At 51.2% G+C, this 20,310-nt stretch overlaps 1 protein-coding gene across 1 annotated transcript in view; it reads right to left on the reverse strand.

The window, feature by feature from the left end:
- Positions 1 to 20,310, reverse strand: part of PCNX3 (pecanex 3) — a 55,721-nt gene that overhangs the window by 23,893 nt on the left and 11,518 nt on the right. The window contains 17 exon segments of the mRNA XM_087914120.1: positions 977 to 1,068; positions 1,867 to 1,977; positions 3,381 to 3,552; positions 4,129 to 4,161; positions 6,121 to 6,274; positions 7,309 to 7,469; positions 10,099 to 10,234; positions 11,226 to 11,322; positions 12,303 to 12,329; positions 12,332 to 12,471; positions 12,567 to 12,696; positions 13,796 to 15,051; positions 15,053 to 15,092; positions 15,997 to 16,092; positions 17,039 to 17,078; positions 18,501 to 18,603; positions 20,048 to 20,241. Coding sequence (XP_087770246.1) covers positions 977 to 1,068; positions 1,867 to 1,977; positions 3,381 to 3,552; positions 4,129 to 4,161; positions 6,121 to 6,274; positions 7,309 to 7,469; positions 10,099 to 10,234; positions 11,226 to 11,322; positions 12,303 to 12,329; positions 12,332 to 12,471; positions 12,567 to 12,696; positions 13,796 to 15,051; positions 15,053 to 15,092; positions 15,997 to 16,092; positions 17,039 to 17,078; positions 18,501 to 18,603; positions 20,048 to 20,241 — 2,982 coding nt within the window.

A 20,310-nucleotide genomic window follows, 5' to 3' on the forward strand; every position in this document is an offset into this window, starting at 1 on the left:
AAAAACAAGTCTACGGAGTGAGGGAGCAAAGGCAGCCAGCACCCAAAGTAAAGTTCATTAGAAATAAAAAAACCCAACACAAACCACAGTGAAGGAATTAATACGGCAGGCCAGGATGATTAATTGCAGACTTCTACCAGATAACACAGCAAACACGGTTAGAAGGAAGCCAAAACACAGATAAGCTCCTTTGCTTCCAGCAACTTTGCCATGGGCAGTTTGTCCTTTTAAACAGTCCTCCCAGCTGCAGCCCACGAAGGGAATCAGGGCCCCTTCCTCCCCCGTAGACCACGCCTCTCACATTTCTCCCTTATCTGCTCCTCCCTGCGTGCCCTAGGATGAAGAGGGGGTGGGCCTGGGTCTTCCTCTGAATGCCCATCTGGCCTGTGCCCTTCCCCAGTTTCCTCCACAACCACTGAAGCCCCACTCCCACTCCCTGTCGGCTGTTCCTCCTCTCCCTCGGAGTCAGACTCCAACTGGGGCATGGGGAAGGGAAGGATTTATATTCCTAGCAGACAGCTGGTCATTTGCATCCTTTTTAAAGAGCTGTTGAGGCCACTTGGACGTTGAGCTGTGTTTTCAGATAAATGGGTCCTTCCACACCCATTTGCACCTCTCAGGTGACCCTGAGAACATAGATAAACCTCCAAGTGGCCTCAACGGCCCTCTCAAAGGACCCAAACGCCCAGCGGTCTGTGAGGAGTACCAATCCTTCCGTTCCTCACCATCCAGTCAGAGCAGAAGAAGCTTTTGGGACGAGAAGCGAAATGTCTTCAAAGGAAAAACAAAACAGAAAGTCCAGTCCTTTGGGATATTTTACGATCTGTTTTCCCCAAGTCAAGCACGGAACAGGATCCAGGCTAGACACTCGCTCAGTGTGGTCAAACCTGGGGACTAGAAACGTCGTTTTGGGGGCTGACCCCTTGTAGATAATCCTCCCCTCCCCCAAAGCCACCCTCCTTCCCAGAGTCGATACCTTGATGGCTCCGAGGCAGAACCCGTAGAGGAGGCCAGCCACGAGGATGCTGCGGAGCAGGGCAAACAAGGCGGTGAGGGGGCTGGTAGCCGCTGGACGTGGAAAAGGAAAAACAGGGGCAGTGAATAGCAAGTTTCTGCTTGACTTTTGGCTGATCTCAGAGGCTGAGCGAGCCGGGCGCGGATAGGTCACCACCAAGTGACTTCAGGGTGGGAGGCTCGACCGGGAAGTTGAAGAAACTTCCTGGAACAAAGCTAACAAATAAAATGCCAGCAGAGAAAACTGCAGAGGGGAAGGTGTCACTTTGGAACGGACGCTCAATGAATGTAAGTTGAGGGCTATTCCACCCTGGAAGCATCTCTTATTAACAAGGAGCAAAACCCCACTGATGATGTTCCCTAGTTGGGTCATGAAACGTCTTCAAGAAAACAGCCAAGCTCAGAGAGCACCTAGGACCACACAGTCCTCCTTCTCCTTCCTCTCCATCTCCTCCTCCTAGTCTTTGTCTCCTCCTCCTCCTCCTCTTCCTCCTCAATTCCTCCTCCCTTCTAGCACTGATATTGTTATATAGTGGGCTCCTGAAATGTCTGCAATAAAACCATCAGGCTCAAAAAGCACCAGGAAATTCAGTCCTCCATCTCCATCTCCTCCACTTTCTTCATCTCCTCTTCCTCCTCCTCCCCCTCCTCAAATCCCACTCTCCTCTAACACTGATGTTGTTACATAGTTGGCTCATGAAACATCTGCAAGAGAGCAGCCAAGCTCAAAGAGCACCAAGGAGCCGCCAGTTCAAGCCTGAGGCACAAATATTCGCCCCTATTATTACACTCGTCAAATTCCAAACCCGCTTCCAAAATATCCCCACTCCCCCAAACCCTTCCCCTCCTCACCTGTCCCACCGAAGATGTTCATCTCGACTTGTTCCAGAAGGTACATGAAGCAAGTGTTGACTTGCGGGAGAAGCCCAAAGAGGAAGATGGCCGGGAAGCAAAGCGTGAACACTGGAGGGGAAAAAAGAGAGGAAAAAAAAAAATTAGGCCAAGGGCGACATCATGTCCGCGTACCACCTAGAGAGCGTACTGAAAAGCAGAGACAAATCACCCTGCCAACAACCGTGTGTAGAGTCAAGGCTATGGTTTTCCCAGTTGAAATATATGTGTCAGCTCTAGAAGCCATATTGACACCAGACCCTTCCACACTCCGCATTCCTGAGCCTGGGAAAATGGGAGGGGGGGGAATTTCTTGGAGTGTATGTGGTTAGGCCTAATAGCATTCTTTTTCTAATTCAAGGTCAAGTTATTTCGGCACCTGGGTGAGGGGGCGTCTGAAGTTGGGATGGATGGTGATTGGGGCCTGTAATGCGATGATGGGTGCAGGGGGTGGATTTGTAATCTTTTTTACTTATTGCAATGAATTCTTCAGCTTCAACGATAACAACACAAGAACACACAATAGATACAAACTCAAGGTAAACCGCATCAAACTGGATTGCAGGAAATACGACTTCAGCAACAGAGCGGTCAATGCCTGGAATACTCTACCTGACTCTGTGGTTTCTTCCCCAAACCCCAAAAACTTTAACCTTAGACTGTCTGCTATTGACCTCACCCCTTTCCTAAGAGGGTCTGTAAGGGGCGGGCGTAAGCGCACCAATAGTGCCTACCGTCCCTGTCCTATTGTTTCTTTTTATTTTTTCTTCCTGCATCCATTTGATGTATTCATAACTATGTTTATACTTATACCTGTTATCTTATAATTGCTTGACAAAATAAATTAAAATAAATAAATAAAAACTTTCAGATTCGGGATTCCCCAGGTGTGCCAGTTTACTATCCAATTAAAACAGAACTTTTGAAAAGATGTCTGCCTTGCGGTGATTGGCTGGAGTGGAGGTTTTCTGGAACGCTGACAATATGGCTGTGAAAGTTGGACCACAAGGAAGGCTGAGCGCCAAAGAATGGAGGCCTTTGAACTCTGGGGCTGGAGGAGGAGACTCCAGCGAGGCCCCTGGACTGCAAGGCCACCCAACCGGTCAGTCCTAGAGGAGATCCGCCCTGACTGCTCTTTAGAAGGCCGGATCCTGGAGAGGAAACTCCAAGACTTTGGCCACCTCATGAGAAGGAAGAAGGACTCGCTGGAGAAGAACCGAATGCTGGGAACGGTTGTGGGCAAAAGAAGAAGAAGAAGAAGGGGAGGACAGAGAAGGAGGGGGCTGGATGGAGTCATGGAAGAAGTTGGTGTGAGCTTCAAGGGACTCTGGTGGATGCTAGAGGACAGGAAGGCCTGGAGGAACGTTGTCCATGGGGACGCAAAGGGTCGGACACGCCTTCGCGACTAACGACACCACCATGAGTTGCTTTAACGATGCCTGAGCTCTCCCCAAACCCCGCAACCGGTCGCCTACCGATAGCCACGTCCCGGGTGCAGTAGAAGAAGTCGGTGGAGAAGAGGGTGACATCGTAGAGGGCGATGGGAGGGAAGGGCCCAATCCGAGCGCACAGGTCCAGCAGCCAAATCAAGAGGCAAGCCACGCAGAAGTAAACCGGCCGGCTGTAGGCAATGATCCAGTTGTGTCCCTGCCAGGAAAAACGAAGCTTGGAAAAGCTTTGGGAAGGTGGCAAGAGATTTATGGCACTCAGGGCCTGGCCCAGAAAGAACTGGGTCACCAGTTGCCCACCCAAGAATTGGTTTTAGGTCGGGGTTTCTCGGCCTCAGGAACTTTAAGATGGGTGGGCTTCAATTCCCAGAACCCCCCAGCTAGCATGGTTTAAGAGATGTGGACTCCTACTCCCAGAATTCCCCAGCCAACACTCTTAAAGATGAGTGGATTTCAATTCCCAGAATTCCCCAGTCGGCATGCTTTAATAGATGGGTGTCAACGCCCAGATTTACCCAGCTACCATGGATGAGGAGATGTGGACTTCAACTCCCAGAATTCCCCGGCCAGCATCCTTAAAGACGGGTGAGCTTCAGTTCCCAGAATTCCCCAGACAGAACGCTTTAAAAGACGTGGACTTCAACTTAGCTGGGGAATTGGGGGAGTTGAAATCCCCACATCTTACGGTTGCCAAGGTTGAGAAACGCTGCTTTAACCCCAGTTCCACACCTGCCCCTATTAAATCTGTTCAGATTCCTCCTTGTCCAATACTCACGTGCATGGGAGAGGCGGCATCGGGCTGTACGCTCTGGAAAAAAAAAATGAAATAAAAAGAGGGGGAAAAAAAGTTGGTCCTTTGCTTCTGATGATTCCCCAACTCAGAAATAACCGAAGGGGGGATTCAACCCAACACTGAGTTCTAAGGTAGATTTTTGTTATGGACCTCTAAGGTGAGCCTTCCTAGGTCCAACATTCAAGGAAAGGGTAGACTTTCTCAACCGAAACCATGTGGGCTTCAACTCCCAAAATTCTGGGAGTTGAAGTCGGCACTTTTGAAGCGGTCTGAGGTTCAGGAACACTGGTATAGGCCTAGCCTGGCCATAAGACCTTGTGTCTACTTCGCAAAGAGGTTGGACAAAGACCCAAAAAAATAGAAATGATTGCACGACACTGGGACAGTGCAACAATCGTAAGTGTGAAAAAATGGTCATAGCTCACATAGGTCAATAGAATGGAATGGGATATAGAGGATAGGATAGGATAGGATGTATATAAAGATAGAAGAGAATATAAAATATAGAGAATAGAATGGAATGGGAATAGAATAGAACAGAATTATAGAACAGAACAGAATGTATATAAAAATAGGAGAGAATTTCTGTTCTGAGGGGTTTCCGTTGTTTCGTGCCTCGGCTAACTGCTCGGTCTGTGCCAGGAAGGTTCCCTGGAAGCGTTTACTTCCCCAGGAAGAGCCTTTCGAGCCAAATCATACCGCTCTCACCAAGAGCTGCTGTGGCGCAGTGGTTAGAGTGCAGTACTGCAAGCTCCTTCGGCTGACTGCCAGCTGCCAGCAGTTCGAGTCTCACCAGGCTCCAGGTTGACTCAGCTTTCCCTCCTTCCGAGGTGGGTCAAATGAAGGCCCAGATTGTTGGGGACAAGAGGCTGACTCGGTAAAACCGCTTAGAGGGGGCTGGAAAGCACCGTGAACTGGTATGTAAGTCTAAGTGCTATTGCTATGCTATTCTATTGTACTCAACTCAGCTCTGTTCTCTATATTTTATACTCTCAACAAACCTGCCGGAGGCTGTGGGAGGCAGGTGAAGCCTTTGTTTCACCCAGGGAGGTTCGGGGGGGTTCGGGAGAGCCCCCTAGCTAAGATTCTGTGCAGTTCGGAGACCCCCCAAATCCAGGGGTGGGATTCTACCAGTTCTCACCTATTTGCTAGAACCGTCTGTTAACACTCTAAGCAGTTGGGAGAACCGGTTGTTAGAAGAAATTACTGGCCTAATCCTGTACGGAAGGCAGGAAGGAAGCATTCTGGTGTTGCTTACAGAAACTGCCTCTCCGTCAACCCTTATTACGTTCTTGGCAGGACTAGACTTCCTGTCTCAGGAACTTCTCTGGAGTTTTTTCCCCTCCTTTGCTGGTACTTTGCTTGTGTGGAGTGACCATTCAAAGTCACAATGGCACTGAAAAAAGTGACTTATGACCATTTTTCACACTTACAACTGTTGCAGCATCCCCACAGTCACGAGAGGCCAGGCGTGCCTCAATGTGAGTGATGTTGAGTTGGCCACACCCAGCCAATAACATGACCCCCAAGCCATGTCCACCCAGTCACATGACCACCAAGCCATGCCCACCACCTAAGCCACGCCCACAGAACTGGTTGTTAAAAAATTGGAATCCCACCCCTGCCCAAATCCCACTCCTGGCTGCCCCCACCCTGCTCCGCCCTCGCAGGAGCCCCCACGTGGCCCATTTTGGATGCAGGTAAGTGCAGGATGTGCGCGGAGGCTCAGGGAGGGTGAAAAACGGGCCTCCTGGAAGTTTGGGAAGGCCGGAAATGGGCCTGTTTCCAGCTCCCAGGGAGCCTCGGGAGCCTGGGGAGGTCATTTTCTCCCTCCCGGAGGCTCAGGGAAAGCCTCCAGAGCCCGGGGAAGGCAAAAACGCCCTCCGCCCCGGCCGTGGTGCAGGAGGCCGACTAGGCCACACCCACCCAGCCACCCCTTGCTAAAATGTTTGAAGGCCACCCCTCTGGTCCCACCTTGAGCAAAGAGTACTGGCAGCTGGCAATGACCACGCAGAACTGGAAGACCCAGATGTCTTGGAAGAAGCCCTGGAGGAGGAGGAGGTAGCCCAGGAAGGCCACCAGGGTCACCAAGAACACCACAAACACGTTCTCGGCTACTTGACGATTCCTGGAAGGGGAGAAATAAGAAAAAATGGATAAAACAAACGAACAGCTGGCTCGCCCTCCAACACACAAAGCTCTCGGTTTTTAATAAATAACTTTTGTAGGGGCTGGGGAATCCATCCAAATTTGGGGGGAAGCAGAGGAAAGTAATCCTGGGGGTCACAGTTTACACACCTTTGCTGAGTTCTCAAACTTAGCAAAATTGCACTTAGACTTATATAATGCTTCACAGTGCTTTCCAACCGTCTCTAATTTGTTTTACAGAGTCAGCCTCTTGCCCCCAACAATCTGGGTCCTCATTTGACCGATCTTGAAAGGACACAAGGCTGAGTCAACCTTGAGCTAGGAAGGAAGGAAGGAAGGAAGGAAGGAAGTTACGTCAGCCCTGAACTGCGGCTACAAATTTCCTTCAGTACATTTTGCACAACTTTGCTTTCGAATCGCATTACTTAGCCATGGAAATGTACTTTCCACTTAAATATTCTGAATTCATCTACTGGCACGTTGCATTCTTAGGCCAAAGATGGAGTTAATGAAGGAGGCGATCGCCTTAATACTGTGCCCAAAGCAAACTTATTTATTTGTTCAAATTCATTTGCCATCTATCTCGCCGTGGCAGCTTACGATAATTAAAAGGAAGACGAAGGGAGTGTCAACAGAAGTGAAATAACAGAACAATAAACAAGGCAAAAGGAACACATCCAAGAATATAGCGACATGATAACCCACTTCCCAATTCCCTGGATCAGTCGCCCGGGAACGATGGGAGTTGTGTTCACCCCTGTGCAAATAGCTGGAAGAAACACTGGAATTGTCTTCACGGTTTGAAGTTCTCACATGCCTCGCTCCACCGAGTCGAATTAGCAGAATTGGGGGGTTTATTTGGGCTGCTAAGTTGACTCAAAGTGAGAAGGTGCCAGCCAGCCATTTTATGCCAGTTTAGGAGGCGTGTGTGTCTGTTTGTCTCACACTTTTTGTGTTAAGAGATGCCTCCTCTCCTAAGATAAGCCCAGAAAAGCCCTCAAACTGGACGCTCACCGATCCAACAGAGCCAGCAGCGCCAACCGGTCGTAGCGAACTCGCATCCAGTGCCCGGGAAGAAGCCAAAATTTGTAGTACTGTCGAGGGTGACACTTATCCTCGATCATGAGGGTGTTTTCTTGGGACTCGTGCAGGGATTCTTGGTCCAGAAGGTCAAACTGGGGAAAGAAAACAAACAATGGAAACGTTTCTATTCCCCTTCACGTCCTCAACACAATAGAAAATACAGTATAGGCGAGCGTTTCTTAAATCTTCCAGAGGTGTGGACTTCAACTCCCAGAATTCCTCAGCTGGCAACACCAACACGGATGATGTTTGGGTAATGGAACATCTGCTCGGAAACAACCAAGCTCAGAAAGCACCGAGGACCCGTCCTTTCTACCCACGATATTCTCTTTTGATTTGTTCCAAAGGGGCCCTTCGTGCTCTCTGAGCTTGGCTGTTTTCTTGCAGGCGTTTCATTACCCAACTAGGTAACATCATCAGTACTAGTCAGGAGTGGAATTTGCTCCGAGTCTGTATTTTAGTGGCTTGCCCTGTCGATGTTGGAGGGGACAGTCTTAAGAGATTCTTTGGTTGGGCTGTTTACTGTTGGCTTCTTTGGCAGTTTCTTGATTGGGGGTATTGTTGGCTTGATTGTTCTTCTGAGGTCAGTCTTGGACTTAATCTACCCTGATCTGGTTGCTGGTGGTGAATTGCTGGAGTCTTTTTGTTCTCTTTTGGGCTGGTTGACTGTCTCTTTGCCTAGTCCATAGATGTCTATGGTTTTTATTTCTTTATTTATTATTGTTGTTGCTTATTATTGTTGCTCGTTCGCTCCCTTCCATGCAGGACATCGCCTACAAGCGATCCTTGAGCAAGGTCCACAGGATTTTCTGGGACGCTACACATCGTCTCCATGACCTGTTTTCCTTGTTTTGGGAGGGGGCTTCAGGGTATCCAAAGCACATCCAGATTCAAAGATTCAAAGAACATCCAGATTCAGTCACAGCTTTGTTCCATATAGCACCAACCTTGTGAACTCTCAAGTTTCCTCTTTCTGGTATATATTCAAGATGGACAGTGATTAATATGCGTGTGGATGTGTGTATGAGTATGGGTGTAGGTATGTATATGTATGTACAGTATATAGCATGTGTATATTAGACTGTGCAGAGATGGATTGACATTAAAAACAAAGGACAAAATAGTATTTAACATGGAATAGATTTTACGAGTGGTTAGAGATAAGAGGTGGAATTAGGTGAAGAAAAATTATTGCTATGTATGAATTAAATATAAAGAGGGTTTATAATTATAAATATGCCAATGTTAATTAACAGAATCATAAATAAGCTACAAAGAGAAATATAATCAAAACTATTCTGTTACACTGTTATTAGTATTATCGGTATATGTTAATACATTTGTTTTTCTTTTTGCTTTTCTGTAAATGATGTGCTCTGACAATACACTTATTCAAAATGTTTATGAATAAAAAAAACACATATACCAAAAAAGCACGTGTATATGTGTGTGATGTACGTGTATTCGTAGATACATATACTTTCTTTTGAGAGTAGGCAACAGAATTTCACTCTTAATGGGTGCCAGTGTGCTCAGTAAAAAACTGAAAATGAAGATTATCCTCTCCTCTCCTTTTTCTGTTCTCTTCTCTTCTTCTCCTCCTCTCCTCTCCGCTTAAATCTTATCTTACTCTTATCTATGTGTCTATTGATAGCTAATTTGTCATAGTGCCAGGCTTCTAGAAACACCCTGGCGATTTTGGACTTGGCTTGGTCTAGGACAGTCACGTTTATTTCCCAACAAAAACTATTATTAAGTTCTGTCCGTACGTTGCGAAATTAAAGAGTTTGCATCGTGTTTCTTCTTGTTCTTCTTGTTCTTCTTCTTCTTCTTCTTCTTCTTCTTCTTTTCTTCTTCTTCTTTTCTTCTTCTTCTTCTTCTTCTTCTTCTTCTTCTTCTTCTTCTTCTTCCTCCTCCTCCTCCTCCTCCTCCTCCTCCTCCTCCTTCCTCCTCCTTCCTTCTTCCTCCTCCTCCTGGTGCCAAGCCACCTTTGGGATAGCCATGACCTGAATGATTGATACTAAGGGTGGGATTTCCCAGTTTAAACCAGTTCGGCTGAACCCTCGGTTCCAAGGATCAACTGGCTCCAAACCGGTTTGCTCCCACGAGCATGAGGGCCCACCCGCCGGCCCCGGCTCTTTCCTGTGCCTTATGACTTTTTATAAGAGCACAGCTGATTCGCCTAGCAGAGCAGCTTGCCAAGTGCCACCGCTGTTTTCTTCAGCTGCAGTTGAAGGGAAATATTAGCTCTGCTAAACATGGGGCAGACGCCCAAGCGCCAGTGGTGGGATTCAAAAATCTTTACTACCGATTCTGTGGGCGGGGCTTGGTGGGCGTGGCAGGGGAAAGGGTACTGCAAAATCCCCCTTCCCTCCCCGCTCCACTAACCTGCTTTCCAGCTCCGTTCTCCTGGGCAGGACAACCAAAGGAGACCCAGCCAATCAGCTGGGACTCAATGGGAGGCGGAGAATAGATGGGGTTGGCGGGGCCAGTCAGAGGCGGTATTGGTCGGTTCTCTGAACTAGTCAAAATATCCGCTTACCGGTTCTCCACAACTAGCCAGAACCTGCTGAATACCACCTCTGGAGTACGCGGGCGGAGTGTGCGCTCACCGAAGCGGCCGTGGATACCGGTTGAATCGCCCCCCCCGACTGATACTCTTCACAGACATTTGAAAAGCAGCGCTTGAAAGAGCCTCGAGATCAGCCTCCAAATGCTCACCTCCGGGATCTCCAGGGGCACCCGGCGCACCTGCATCCCCTGGAGGACCACCGGCCGCGGCTGCAGCAGGGAGAGGGCGGGGGTCCCTTCGGGAACTTCCGCGGAGTTAAAACTGGAGGAATGGGAGTGCCTGTCCCTGCCGAGGCAAACAGAAGAGCGACGAGACAATCAGCGATGGAACGGTCCCTGCTGGACTAAATCCTCCTCCTTTTTTTTTTTAATTGCTGGACACCAGCAAGTTTCTCTCTCCCTCCCTCCTTCTCTATCTCTCCATTCTCCCTTCTTTCTCTCCTTTCTTCTCTCCCTCCCTCCCTTTTCCCTTCTCTCTCCCTCCTTCTTTCTTTCCCTCCCTCCATCTTTCCTTCTCTCTCTCCCTCTTTTCCTTTCCCTTCCTTCTCTCTCCCTCCTTCTTTCTCTCTCCTCCTTCCTTCTCTTTCCTTCCTCTCTCTCTCCTCCTTCTCTCCCTCCCTCCCTTTCCTTCTCTCTCCCTCCTTCTCTCCCTCCCTCCCTCTTTCCTTCTCTCTCCCTTTTCCTTTCCCTTCCTTCTCTCCCTCCCTCCCTCCTTCTCTTTCCTTCCTTCCTCTCTCTCTCCTCCTTCTCTCCCTCCCTCCCTCCCTCTTTCCTTCTCTCACTCCCTCCTTCTTTCTCTCCTTCCCCCCTCTCTCTCTCGTTCCTTCTCTCCCTCCCTCCCTCTTTCCTCTCTCTCTCTCTCTCTCTCTCTCTGCCAGAAGGCAAGAACAGTTAAGACAAAAGGGGCGACTCGAGAGTAAGGCTGGGAGGTGATTGCCCCTTCCATAAGGTATAAAGAACAGGCAAAGGTAGGAAAACCTTTGCAGGAAGCAAAGTCGTTCGCTCTGTTCGGATTAATCCTTGAAGCTCTGTGTGGACTTTGTACTTCGGTCGGTTTTTTATAATTCATTTGGCAGTCTACTTGTTGGCAGCAATTCAAAGGAGAGAAAGGTGGGTGCTTATCTCGAGCAACTGTTTGGGACTCATTACGGGCTGGGAATGCACATAATCCCCAGCGTTGAAATAAAACAAGAGTTGTTTTCACTAAGCGTGGGCTTAATTATGGTCTCGGAAGCCATGGTCAGAATACATTTTGGCCCCTTGAAACAGAGACTCACCAGCCGCTGTTGGTGGCGTGTTCCATGCCCACTTGCTGCCCCACTGGGTTCTCGTAGCCGCCCCCGGCAAGACCGAAAGTGTAGGAGCGCCGGACGCCTGGACAGAAGAGTAAAATGGGCCACATTGAGAGACTTGAATCAACTTAAGTTTGCTCCTCTGCACTTTTTCCCCCCCAAAGTCTCCAAAATAACACCTGCCAGCTCCTTCCAAACTCTGGGATGTAATCCGGATAATGTAATCCATGGCTGGAATTCCCCATCACCACCACCCACAGTCACATGACTGCATCCTGCTCACTCAGCAACCAACCAGCCTGCATTTATAACCATGGGCCGCATCCTGACTGCGATTTAAGTTTAACGACAACAACTTACAACTGTAATGGGCTGGCTTAGTGGTTGTGGCTCGCTGGCAGCCTGTGCGGACGGCAGAATAATCGGACAGTGGGGAAGAACGGGGACCAGACTGGGAGTCTGGAGAGGATTCAGATGAGGGTCCTGCCTCCGATGCAAAGATGGGGCCAGGACCACCTGGGAGTGGGGTGCTGACTCCGGAGCCTTCGGAGCCTGGCAGCAGCGAGGCCGAGGAACAAGGGGAGCCTGTGCTCAGTGTGCGTGTGCGCAGAGCTGCCAGAAGGCGAGAGCAGCTAAGACAAAAGGGGCGACTCGGGAGTAAGGCTGGGAGGTGACTGCCCCTCCCCAAAGGTATAAAGGACAGGCAAAGGTAGGAAAACCTTTGCAGGAAGCAAAGTCGTTTGCTCTGTTCGGATTAATCCTTGAAGCTCTGTGTGGATTTTGTACTTTGGTCGGTTTTTTATAATTCATTTGGCACTCTAGTTGTTGGCAGCAATTCAAAGGAGAGAAAGGTGGGTGCTTATCTCGAGGGACAGTTTGGGACTTATTACCGGCTGGGAATGAACGTAATTCCCAGCACTGAGATAAAACAAGAGTTGTTTTCACTAAGTGTGTGCTTAATTACGGTCTTGGGAAGCCTTGGTCAGAACAGCCACCAGTACAAGTTCCCTCCCCGTTAATGGAGCTGCCAGGTCCGTCCTCCCCCCCAACTCCCCCACTCACCGCTCTCGTCGTAGAAGTAATGGACAGCCCCTCGGAAGTGTCGTCAAAGTTGCAGGCTTCATGGATGGCGCCGCGGGGCAGCAGAAGCGAGCTGGCAAACTGGAGGGCCGAGGGCAGGGTCAGCGCCCGGGAGTGGGAGGAGGCTCGGCCCCGCTGGAGGTCCTGCAAACTGCACATAAAGAACGGAGAGAGAAGGGTGTGTGTGTGAGAGAGGCCGGAGAGCCCCAGCTGCCGTGGGCAAAAGCCACTGGCAGACCGGCTTACCTCGGGGGGGACCCCATTACGGAGGATGGCGGGGTGGGGTTGCTTCCTGCGTTGTGCCTCCGTCGCATTGCCTGCACGCGCTTGATGTTGCTGGATTGGTCCGTCTTGGACAGCTCCTCCCCGGGGGCAGCTGGAAGCGAAAAGGAGAAGCCAGCGTGGGCGTGACGGGGTTGTGAACCGCCGAACAACAACTGGCTCAAACTGGCTTCTCCCCTGATCAGCTGAGCTTCATGCCCTGTGTTTGCTGTGGGGTCCTTGGTGCTCTCTGAGAGCTTGTTGTCTTGCAGACCTTTCATAACCCAACTAGGTAACATCGTCAGTGTTTTGGTCCTTCACCAGCAATCAACACCCAGAGGAGTAGAATGAATGCCAAAATTAACACTGGCTCAACACTCAAGAAATACACAAAACTCCAATCCAGGAAAAACCAACTCCGACCGACAATCGAACAGTAAACAACAGCCAGATCTAGGAAGAACCACCGAGAAGACTCTCACCAACACTGCCAGGGAAAATCACTCCCTTCCAGCACTGATGATGTTAAATAGTTCGGTAATGAAACATCTGCTAGCAAATTGACAAGCTCAGAGAGCATCAAGGACTAACTTTTCCTCCTCCCTCTTCTTCTTCCTCTTCTTCCTTCTTCTCCTTCTCCCTCTCTTCCTCCTCCTGCTCCTCCCTTCTTCTCCGCCTTCCTCCTCCTCCTTTCTTCTTCCTCCTCCGCTCTCTTCTTCTCCCTCGTCTTCTTCCTCTTCTTCTTCTCCCTCCTCTTCCTCCTCCTCCTCCCTCTCTCTTCCTCCTCCTCCCTCTTCTTCCTTCTCCTCCTCCCTCTTCTTCTTCTCCTTCATCTTTTCCTCCTCCTCCTCCCTCCTCTTCCTCCTCCTCCCTTCTCCTCCTCCTCCCTCTTCTTCTCCTCCCTCATCTTCTTCCTCCTCCTCCCTCTTCTTCCTCCTCTTCTTCCTTCTTCTTCTCCTTCATCTTTCTCCTCCTCTTCCTCCCTCCTCTTCTTCCTCCTCCCTCCCTCCTCCTCCTTTCTCCAAACCCCACTCCCTTCCAGCACTGATGATCTTCCCTAGTTGGGTCATGAAATGTTTGCAGGAAAGCAGCCAAATTCAGATACTCCCACCCACGGAAACCGCCCCCACCACCACCACACACACACACATTTCCACCCTGAACTACAAATAGTGCCTTCCGTCGGGAGCACAGCCCCATTTAAGAGGCCTTACCTCCCCCGATGGCCCCCTCGGCTTGCAGCTCTCCCCGCCAGCCGGGCTGGTTGGCTGACTGGCTGCGCACGGCACTGCCCAGCTCCTGTTCCCCAGTCAGTTTCCCCGCGTGAGACTCCAGGTCCGACTTGGAAACGGTCAGAGGGCCGGGAGGCTTCCCTTCGGCCAGCTGGCCGCTGCTGTCCATGCTGAGCACCCGGGCGTGAGTCTTGGCACTGGTGGTGCTCCCGGTGCGCTGAGCGTAATGGCAGGGCAGGGCGGGCAGCGTGGAGCTGTCCGGCGGAGGGGGAGGGGGTTTGGTCTCGGCCATGGGGACGCCATGCCGGCTGTGCTGGGCCGGGGCGTGGCGCTCGGGAGAGTAGCAGGAGGTGCTGGAGGAACTGTCCGAGCTGTAGTTGTGTTGCGAGTGCAAACTCGACGCCCGGCTGAGGTCGCTGCAATCGCTGGAGTCCTCGTCGGCAAAGAACCCTTCGGTGTAGGCCTTGCTGTCCAGGAGGGTGCGCATGGGGAGGTAGGAGCTGCCGTGCTTCCGGGAGAGGCGGGCCCGGCTCTTCAGCCCCAAATCCTTCGGCCGGACCACTTGCTCTGGCTTGGGGCCCCCCCACGCCTCGCCGTCCCCTTTGACCGTCTCCAGGGAGTTGAACGTGTTCTGGGTGTCGAAGCTCAGCTCCCCCAGGAAAGCCAGCTCGGGCGAACGGATCAGCTCGCTGTCGGACAGGGCGTCCGTGTCGCTGCCCCCGTCGGCCGGGGGAGGCGAGGAGGGGCCGGCTTCCTCTCCCGGGACCCCCTCTTCGTGGCCGGGCCCCAAGGAAGGGCTGTCCAAGTGGGTAGAGTTGGTTTTCTCGCTGCGGTAACTGCTCAAGGTGCTGGGGGTCTCCTTATCGGTGCCGCTGAAGCAGCTGTCGGACGAGCCGGCCTTGTGGGGGCCTTCGGGACGGGGCTCCAGGGGTTGGTACTCGGCCCCCGAGTGGTGCTTCTCCCGCCGGCTGTGGCTGCTGGACTCCGGCAGGGCCAGGCTGAGGAAGCTGTGGCTGAGCTCCTCGCTCAAGCTGCCCTTGAGGAGCGGGCTGAGAGGGGTGTCCCCCACGCTCTCTGACTCGCTGGGTGTCCAGCGTGGGGCCTGGGCCCCGTCCGTGCCCTGGGGAGATTGCTCGGAGGAATCGGTGCTCTGGACAGAGGTCTGGACAGGGAGGGGCGGGGGCTGCTTCCTGAGGTGGGAGGAGGGGTCTCCTCCCTTGGGGATCGAAAGCAGGGGGCTTCGGGCCCTCCGGGTCTGCAGAAGGAGCCGGAGGTTCGGCTGCAGAGAGAGAGAGAGAGAGAGAGAGAGAGAGAAGACACAGTTAGGGTCACATTTCCACCTCTGGGATATTGAAGGAGGGGGAGGAGCCAGTTTTATTTTATTTATTAGATTTTTATATCCTGCCTTTATGTAGTTTTTAACATGACTTCAAGGGAGGAAACATACTTAAATACTCCTTTCTCCTCCTATTTCACAACATCAACCCTGCCAGGTGGGTTGGGCTGGCAGAAAGTGATCGGTTCAACGTCACCCAGCTGGCTTTCAAGGCTAACTTGGCACTACGTCTCACCATTTCCTGGTGACTGACCTAGTCACCCAGCTGGCTTTTGTGCCTAAGGCAGGACTAGAACTCACCATCTCCTAGTGAATTGTCCATAGTCACCTGGCTTTCGTGCTTGGCAGGACTAGAACTCACCGTCTCCTGGTTCTTGGCCCAAAGTCACCTGGCTATCTTTTATACCTAAGGCGGGACTAGAACTCACCGTCTCCTCGTGATTGACCCAAAGTCACCCATTGACTTTCCTGCCTAAGGCGGGACTAGAACTCACCATCTCCTGGTTCTTGGCCCAAAGTCACCTGGCTGTCTTTCCTGCCTAAGGCGGGACTAGAACTCACCATCTCCTGGTTCTTGGCCCAAAGTCACCTGGCTGTCTTTTATACCTAAGGCGGGACTAGAACTCACCGCCCAAGTCACTGTCTTTTACCGACGAACCCCTCCTGGCGATTGGCCCAAAGTCACCCAGCTCTCTTGCATGGCTAGAACTCCCCGTCTCCTAGCTCCTCCCCTACTGCCTTACACACTAGGCCAGACTGGCTCTCTTTTACCCTTTGAGCAATTTTTCTCACCTCGCTTGACCGTCTTTCCTTTCCCAAACCCGTTCCCCGGGATCCTAGAACTCACCGTGACTCTCTGGGGAGCAGCACTGAAGCATGTCTCGGTCAGCGGCCGTCACAATGACGTTGTTGCTTCCCTGTTCTCGGACGAGCTCCTTGATATCTGCGGGAGAAGATTTTTGAGGGAGACTTCCTCCATCTCCCTGCTTCCTCTATCGCCCCTCCTCAACTCACAACCAAAACGGGGAGCAGAATCACGTTGCTAAGCAAGACAGCTGTTAAGCGGACCGTTTGGTCATTAAGCAAATGCAGCTTCCCCACCCACCCACCTGGCTTTGCTTGGCTGGCTGGGAAGGTTGGCAAGTTATGATCAACTGACCCCAGGAAGCGGCAACCGTCAGGAATACAGGTAATCCTCCAGTTACGGACGTAATAGAGCCCGCCAATTACATTCGTAACCCGAGGATTCGTTAACTGCATTACGTGCAATGAAAGCGATCCCACCTTGCTTTACTCTAAGCATGGGTTAAATATCTCCATGCAGGAGATATCTCAGAGTGGAGAAAACCATGGGGGGGGGAACCCAAGACCTCCCTCGACCCACTGAGGAATTCTGGGAGTTGAAGTTTATAGGTTGCCAAGGGGCCGTGGCTGCTCACCTCTGTTGGGGAAGCACTCGTCGTCCCTCTCGATCTTGTTTTTAACCAGGGGTGGGAGTCTAGCGGTTCGCGTGAACCGGAGGTTAAATGGATACCCGGTTCACCCAACCGGTAGTTGAACCGATCGGCTGGCCCCGGCCTGCCCTGCCCCTCCCAGGAGCCTCCACGGGCCCCACTTTTGAACGCAGGGAAGGGCAGGGTCTGCAAGGAGGATCTGGGACGGCGAAAAAACAGGCCGAACGGGACGTTCCGGAAGGGGGCCTGTTTCCGTTTTTTGGGAGGGCCTCCGGAGCCCGGGGCAGCTGAAAAACGGCCCTCCCTCCCGGACGTTGCAGGAGGCTCCGGCCACCCAGCAACTGGGCAGCGAACCAGTTCCTGGGATGTTTGAATCCCACCCCGGGTTTTTAACCCTTCCCTTCCTAACTACTTTTAACTCTCTCCGCTGCTTACCTCGGACAGGGCCTCCATCTTCCAGGTGGGGCAGCAGATCCTAGGAGGGAAGGCAACAGTGAGGCAAACCTCGAAGGTCTGGAAAAGAATTCTACAGAAAACGGTAGGGAAATTTCCCCGCAGGAGGGCCCGCCTTCCAATTTTTTATTTTTTTATTTCCAGATTGGCGTCTATAGAGGGATGTCCAACCTTGGCAACTTTTTAAGACTTCCAGACTTCGACTCCCACCATTCCCCAGCCAGCCATTCTGGGTGAGGATTCCTGGGAGTTGAAATCCACAAGTCTTACGGTGGATCACGCTTGGATACCCGTGATCTATACAGCTTCTTTGCAAAATAGCCCAGAAAATTCCATTCCGGGGACGGACGTAAGTTCTTGGGAGCTGAAAGGAGTTCGTTACATTTATTTATTGAGTTCATTTTTAGGGCTTTTATCGAATTTCTATACTGCCCATCCCCGCTAGAGAGCTTCCTATAAAAAGCACTCAGCTTTTTATGTGATGTATAAATAAATAAGATCTTTGAATAATCTGGGGTTAATGTCACTTCAGAAATGCCAAGCTTATGGTGAAAGATGGAGTTGGGTTCATACAACACGCAAGTCAGTGGTGGGTCTTCGGCTGGTTCTGACTGATTCTGGAGAACCAGTAGCGGACATTTTGAACAGAACCGGCCAATACCGCCTCTGACTGGCCCCGCCCCCATCTCTTCTCCGCCTCCCAAGTCCCAGCTGATTGGCTGAGTCTCCTTTGGTTGCCCTGCCCAGGAGAACGGAGCTGGAAAGCAGGTTAGGGGGGTGGGGAGGGAAGGGGGATTTTGCAGTATATCCTTCCCCTGCCACGCCCACCAAGCCATGCCACGCCCACCAAGCCACGCCCACAGAACCGGTAGTGAAAAAATTTGAGTCTCACCACTGACACAAATCCCACTTCCTAACAGACCACAGACGAAACCAGTCTGTGGCCTGTTAGGAACTGGGACGCACAGCTGGAGATGAGCGGTGGGCGAGCAAACGAGCGAAGCTTCATCTGTAAAGGTAGTCCTCGACTTATGACAACGGAGTTCACATTTTCTAAACGAGACAGTGAATTTCGCCCCATTTTACAACCTTCCTTGCCTCCCATGTTAAGGGAATCACTGCAGTTGACAAATTAGTCACCTGGCTGTTAAGTGAACTTGGAGGTTTATTGGTGTCCTCAGGTAAATGGGTCCTTCCACACCCATCGGTGACCCTGAAGACACAGATAAACCTCCAAGTGGCCTCAACAACCCTCTAAAAGGAGGCAAATGACCAGCTGCCTGCAAGGAGTATCGATCCTTCCATTCCCCACCATCCAGTCAGAGCCGAAGAAGCTTCTTGGAGGAGAAGCGAAACGTCTTCAAAGAAAAAAACCGGAAAGCCCAGTTGCCTCTTGACAAAAATGTACCTTTGGGACATTCAACGCAAACTCTCTCCCCCTTACCATGACTTGGTTGAAGCCGAAGACAGAATGCTGCGAACTGCATCTCACCGGTGGGGTGGAACTCACTTTACGGAACACGGTCATCTCGACGCCTCCGGGGTCCCTGCAGAGGAAAAGGGGTGAAGTCCAATTCCCCTCCCCCCAAAAAATGGAATTCCACCTTGGAAGAAAGGAACAAACAAAGGCTTATACAAAACGAGGTAGGGTCTCCTGCTTGGGCAGGGGGTTGGACTAGATCAGGGGTCGCCAACCTTTTGGACCTCAGGGACCAACAAAGGCAGAACTTTAAATCCCACTATTATGAATTTTGACCGATGGTGGCTTGCTGACCTTGGTGGGAGAGGAAGAGAGAGAGAGAGATCGGATCTAACCTCTCTCCCCCTCCCTCTCTCTCCCTCCCTCTCTCTCACACACACACACACACACACACACAGGCAGGGGTAGGATTTAAAATTCTTAACAACCAGTTCTGTGGGCGTGGCCTAATTTGTGGGCCTGGCTTGGTGGTCCTGGGACTGCCTGGGCGTGGCTTGTATGTAAAAATTATAAACATTTATATAAATATTGATTTTTTTTTTATTTAAAAAAAGAGCAACTTTTACCCCAAATCAGGCAAAGCAGGCAGGCAGATTGAGTTGCTCACAGAATAAGATTCACTTAGAGGTCTGTGTTTCTGCCATCACCTACCTGAGTCTGCGCTGCTTCGGTTCTAAGGAAGGTTCGGCTCTGCTTAAAAGCAGAGCCAAAGATCTAAAGGTTAGCTAGAAAGCAAGAAATGCAAAGATTTCCTGCTTTGTAGCTAATCGAAATCTCCCGGCAGAGCAGAACGCCTGATGGTCGGACAAAGGGAAAATAGCAACTTAACAGGGAAATTTGCCAGGTAAGGAGTGAGTAGGGAGGGAGGGTCTCCGTGGGCCATGTGGGCGGCACGCAGCCTGGATTAATTGCTTTGGCGGGTGTGTGTGTGTGTGTGCTCTGGAGGTGACATTTCTCTGTGGACCACCAAAATTTTCTCGCTGACCACCAGTGGTCCCTTCCAACACTGCTCATCTGTTAAATCTCAAAACCGACTTCTTCATCCCAGGTTGGAAATTGTTCCCTAAACTGGAGAATCTAGGTAGTCCTCGACTTATGACCACAACTGAGCTCCAAATTTCTGTTGGTAAGTGAGACCGTTGTTAGGTGAGTTGTGCCCCGTTTTAAAACCTCCTGGCCTCAGTTAAGTGGATCGCTGTGGTTGTAAGATAGCAACACGGTTGTTAACTGAATCACTGCAGTTGCTCAGTTAGGTTGTTAAGCGAATCGGGCTTCCCCATTGAAGGTCGGCAAAAGGGGATGACGTGACCCCCAGGACACGGCAAGGGTCGTAAATGCGAGTCAGTTGCCAAGCGTCTGAATCTGGATCCCAGGAAATGCTTTCAAGGTCGCTCAGTGTGAAAAACGTTCCTAAGTCGCTTTTCTTTTTGCAGTGCCGTCGTAACTTCGGACGGTCGCTAAGCGAACTGTCTTAAGTCGAGGACTGCCTGCCCTGTGCTGCCTTTACTCACCTGGTCAAATTGTCGTCGTCAGCAGCTGCTCTCTCATCGGCCTTGCCAGATTCTACCAGCACCGAATTTTTTTCCACGATCTCCCCCTGGTCGAACATGGTGTGGAGACGGTAGTTGACGGTTTTCACCGTCGTGAAGAAGACGGCCACCACCGCGCAGTAGATCCCGGCGACCATGATGCTGGGGGGCATTACCTGCCAAAGGAGAAGGTCACAAAGTCAAGGCAGGGAGTCCTCCGCCTACGGCCACGACCGAGCCCCAAA

This window comes from Pseudonaja textilis, chromosome 16, assembly GCF_049901715.1.
Source record: "Pseudonaja textilis isolate UNSWEBS1 chromosome 16, rPseTex1.2, whole genome shotgun sequence".
NCBI classification, from domain to species: domain Eukaryota; kingdom Metazoa; phylum Chordata; class Lepidosauria; order Squamata; family Elapidae; genus Pseudonaja; species Pseudonaja textilis.